We start from the raw sequence: 3,742 nt of genomic DNA, 5'->3' as shown, positions 1-3,742 counted from the left end.
AAACAACCTAACTGGGTCGGTGACCCTGCATTATTAAGGGAACAAAAGCGAGTTCAGGAGCTTTATGATATCTACAAGCAGAGGATAATACCCGTGACAACCTTATTGAATTTCTTAAGACTAACAAAAACCTACGGGAATTAAAAACTCATTTCAGAAATGAACACTTTGAACAGTTCCTACAAAGCATTAACAATAACACCTCAATGTCGGAGGTGAGGCTTGAGGCTTGAGGCTTGAGGCTTGAGGCTTGAGGCTTGAGGCTTGAGGCTTGTGTCAGGCCTCACTGAGTGGGTTGCAGCTTGGCTAGATGTCTTGAACTTTACTTATGATTATTATGTTTTTCTTACCAACTTGACACGTTACCTTTTCACAGCTCAAAGGCCTTGAAACCTCTCAGAACTATTCATATGTTTACGAATAGTCTAACTACTTCCGTTGGACAATGGGATTTTAGGACAACAAACACGATATCAATATTCACTTTTTTATTCAATGTCTTAGGAAATATCACATGTAAGAATATAATATAAGCGTATTTGCTAAATAAGGTAGACTTAATCCTTCATGATAGAAGCGTATAATACGGAAACGTCGATAAGAAAAGCACGTTCCTTTAACATCCCAAACTTACAGACTTTTCTCTTTCAACTGACTCAAAATATATATAGGTTTTATTCATCAGAGATATGTTGTTTACCAGTTTCCAACAACAATAAATTCAAATACTTGTTACTTATCCAGTGACACACACAAACCGAAATCAAAACCACAAAATAACCATCATTAAACAACAAATTACGTTTTCTCATGGACCTCCTCTTAAAAATAATGATTAGAAATATCATAATGCCTCGGACCCGCCACTCAGCCGACTACAGAACCACAGAAAATCCACAACTAGATTTTTGATGCCAAGCATTATCATTATTTTTATTGCTACTTTTATTATCATTATTACTTTAGGCTTTACATCTTTCGTTTAAAATACTTTAATTGTGTGGCATGAAAGGAATAATAAAATACAGTCAACGGCAGACCCATCGCTTCATTGATTTAGTATAATTTATATCAGCCATCTACCATAGCAGTATTATTATTATTATTATTATTATTATCATTTATCATTATATATATATATAATTAAAATATATATATATATATATATATATATATATATATATGTACATAAACACATACATGTGTTTATATATGTGTGTGTATAAATAAATAAATAAATATATATATATATATATATATATATATATATATATTTATATTGTATGTAATAGTATATATATATATATAATATATATATATATATATATATATATATATTATATATATATATATATATATAATATGTATGTATGTATGTATATACACGTAAGGTCCTTGGAATTCTTCTCGAACGAAACTTTAAAAAACTTTAATACTTTACTCCCTTACGAACATCATTGCTGTCCTGTTCTTCCTCGCAATAGCATTCAGATCCCCCTCAACAGTATATTTCTTTGCTTCAATTGCTTTTTTTTTCCGTATTATTTAAGTGTATAACGAAGGTCTGCTTAGTTTTGCGGGACGCCATCTTTCCGCCTCTTGCCGTCCTACCGAAGGGCCCACGGTTGTAATCCTCCAGGCACATTGGCAAGGAACAGGCCCAGGGTCCCGGCCTCCCTACTGAGGCCCTTTGCCCAGAGAGAGAGTGCTATTGGTATTGTGCACAAAAAATTTACATCCACGTATACGATGACAGGCTTCCCGTGGACGCTTTTGTCATACATGGCTTTGGGTTTGTGGACGACACTGCGCCCGCTGACGACGCGAGGAGCCGAGAGCAGGAAGCCCCAGGCAGCGACCAGGAGCGCGCGCACAAGCAGAGTCTGCGGTCCCACGTGGAGGAACATCCTCGCCTTTGGGTCTGGGGATCTGTTGGGCGGAAAACAGACAGAAGGATATATTACTGACAGCATCGGCAGAAGATAATTGCCACTATAAAAAATACCCATAAAAAAAAACTGATACACTCGAGCATTTCTCTCTCTCTCCCTCTCTCTGTATGCATATGTATGAGTGTTTGGTTGCTCTCTTTCTCTCTCTCCATCTTACCAGCCTGCAGTATATTATATCTGAAACTGTCTGCAGTATATTATATCTGACTCTACACTATATATCTGTCGGGGTCAGTAGACAGAAAATCATCAGGAAAAAGATGCCCCAAAACACTGTGTCCCACACATGGTAATTGTCTCCACTGCACTGTAAAATGGGCACAATATGATGTCGCAGAAACGCCATGTGAAGGTCCTCGCATAAGGAGTTATCTGCACCGTTTCCATAAGGGTACTGATGGCACCTTCCAGTATTGGGAATCGGCCATTCCAGCGGGAGACGCGTTCCCTGACATCTGACCAACACAGATTCGTGAGTTTCCTGCTGTAGTCATTAAAGCACTGTAGCAATAAACACAACACCGTGGGTTTTCAGCTCTGCAATAAACACAACACCGTGGGTTTTCAGCTCTGCAATAAACATAATACCGTGAGCTTTAGTTTTTGACTAATAAACACAACACCGTTTTTGCTCTGTAATAAACACAATACTGTGGGTTTTTGACTCTAAGAATACAGAACCGTGTTCTGACAATCCCACACTGATTCCAACACACATAATACTGCAATTTTCCTTTTTTTTTCGGGGAATAAAGCGGTACGCACACTCGAAAATACCAACACGAGAGCAAGGACATCACATATGCTCTATATTTTTCGTAAATCGCGCGAGCAGTTTCCGTAGGGGGAAGGACCCCGCCCTCGGCTCCGTATTACGTCGTTTTTCGGTAACTGGCACTTCGCGTTCGACTGTGGCCGCCGAGAACGCTTGAATGTCAGGGGGTGCGGGGTGGCTGACAACCACTGCGCAGCACTTCGCTTACACTTTAAACATATCAGGCTAACAACGTCAAGTAAAATTCTACTTATATGTTATACATTATTTATGTCGCGATATCGATCATACGAAGGGTTGTCAAACCATTCCTATGACACGACCCTTTTTTACAGGTCAGCTCCTATGGCTGATACGGACCATGTGTAGACCCGTGGTAATCGCCGAGGCCTTCTCAGCGGTTGTGGGCCCCAGAAGATGAATTTATACAACACAGGTCTTCAGGGGAGAGAGAGAGAGAGAGAGAGAGAGAGAGAGAGAGAGAGAGAGAGAGAGAGAGAGAGAGAGAGAGAGAGAGAGAGAGAGAGAGAGAGAGTCACTACCAAATCTTACCCTACCATTACATACTAGACAAACACACGTATCAACACACACATCTCTGAAGTTCAAATGAGGGAGAATAACTTACCACAAAGCTCTCGGCGACAAAAAGAGTTTTTGGAAACCCCACACTTGAAGGAGCCTCTCCGCCGGCAACTGTCTGACTGCTTGTTGCTGCGTCCAAGCTTCTTAAGAGTCGGGTCGTCTGGAAGTCTATGGCAACTATTGCCTCCATTCGTGTCCCTGTATTTTTATTCTTGTATTCATTATTTCCCCTTCGTGATTGCCATTATTCAATCTTATTCTCTTTTTCTTTTTTGTTTGCTCATCTTTCCTTTCTCCTCCTCTTTCTTCCGTTTTTTCTCTCTCTCTCTTTCTATTCTTCTTTATTTTTTTTATTTTTATTTTAAAGTTTCCTTTTCTGTTTTCTTTTTTCTTCTTTTCCTTCCTCTTTTTTTCTCGAGAGAGAGCGAGA

At 39.4% G+C, this 3,742-nt stretch overlaps 1 protein-coding gene across 1 annotated transcript; it reads right to left on the bottom strand.

The window, feature by feature from the left end:
• Positions 1–203: 203 nt before the first annotated feature.
• LOC119583066 lies at positions 204–3,553 on the bottom strand. Its single transcript, XM_037931576.1, has 4 exons — positions 3,356–3,553; positions 1,783–1,929; positions 1,612–1,708; positions 204–286 (listed from the first exon to the last, which is right to left on the bottom strand). Exons 1-4 carry the CDS (start codon positions 3,500–3,502, stop codon positions 204–206), a joined length of 474 nt encoding a protein of 157 aa, XP_037787504.1. The 5' UTR covers positions 3,503–3,553.
• Positions 3,554–3,742: the final 189 nt, after the last annotated feature.

This window comes from Penaeus monodon, chromosome 16 (assembly GCF_015228065.2).
Source record: "Penaeus monodon isolate SGIC_2016 chromosome 16, NSTDA_Pmon_1, whole genome shotgun sequence".
NCBI classification, from domain to species: Eukaryota; Metazoa; Arthropoda; class Malacostraca; order Decapoda; family Penaeidae; genus Penaeus; species Penaeus monodon.
This window is presented reverse-complemented; position numbering and strand designations above follow the sequence as displayed.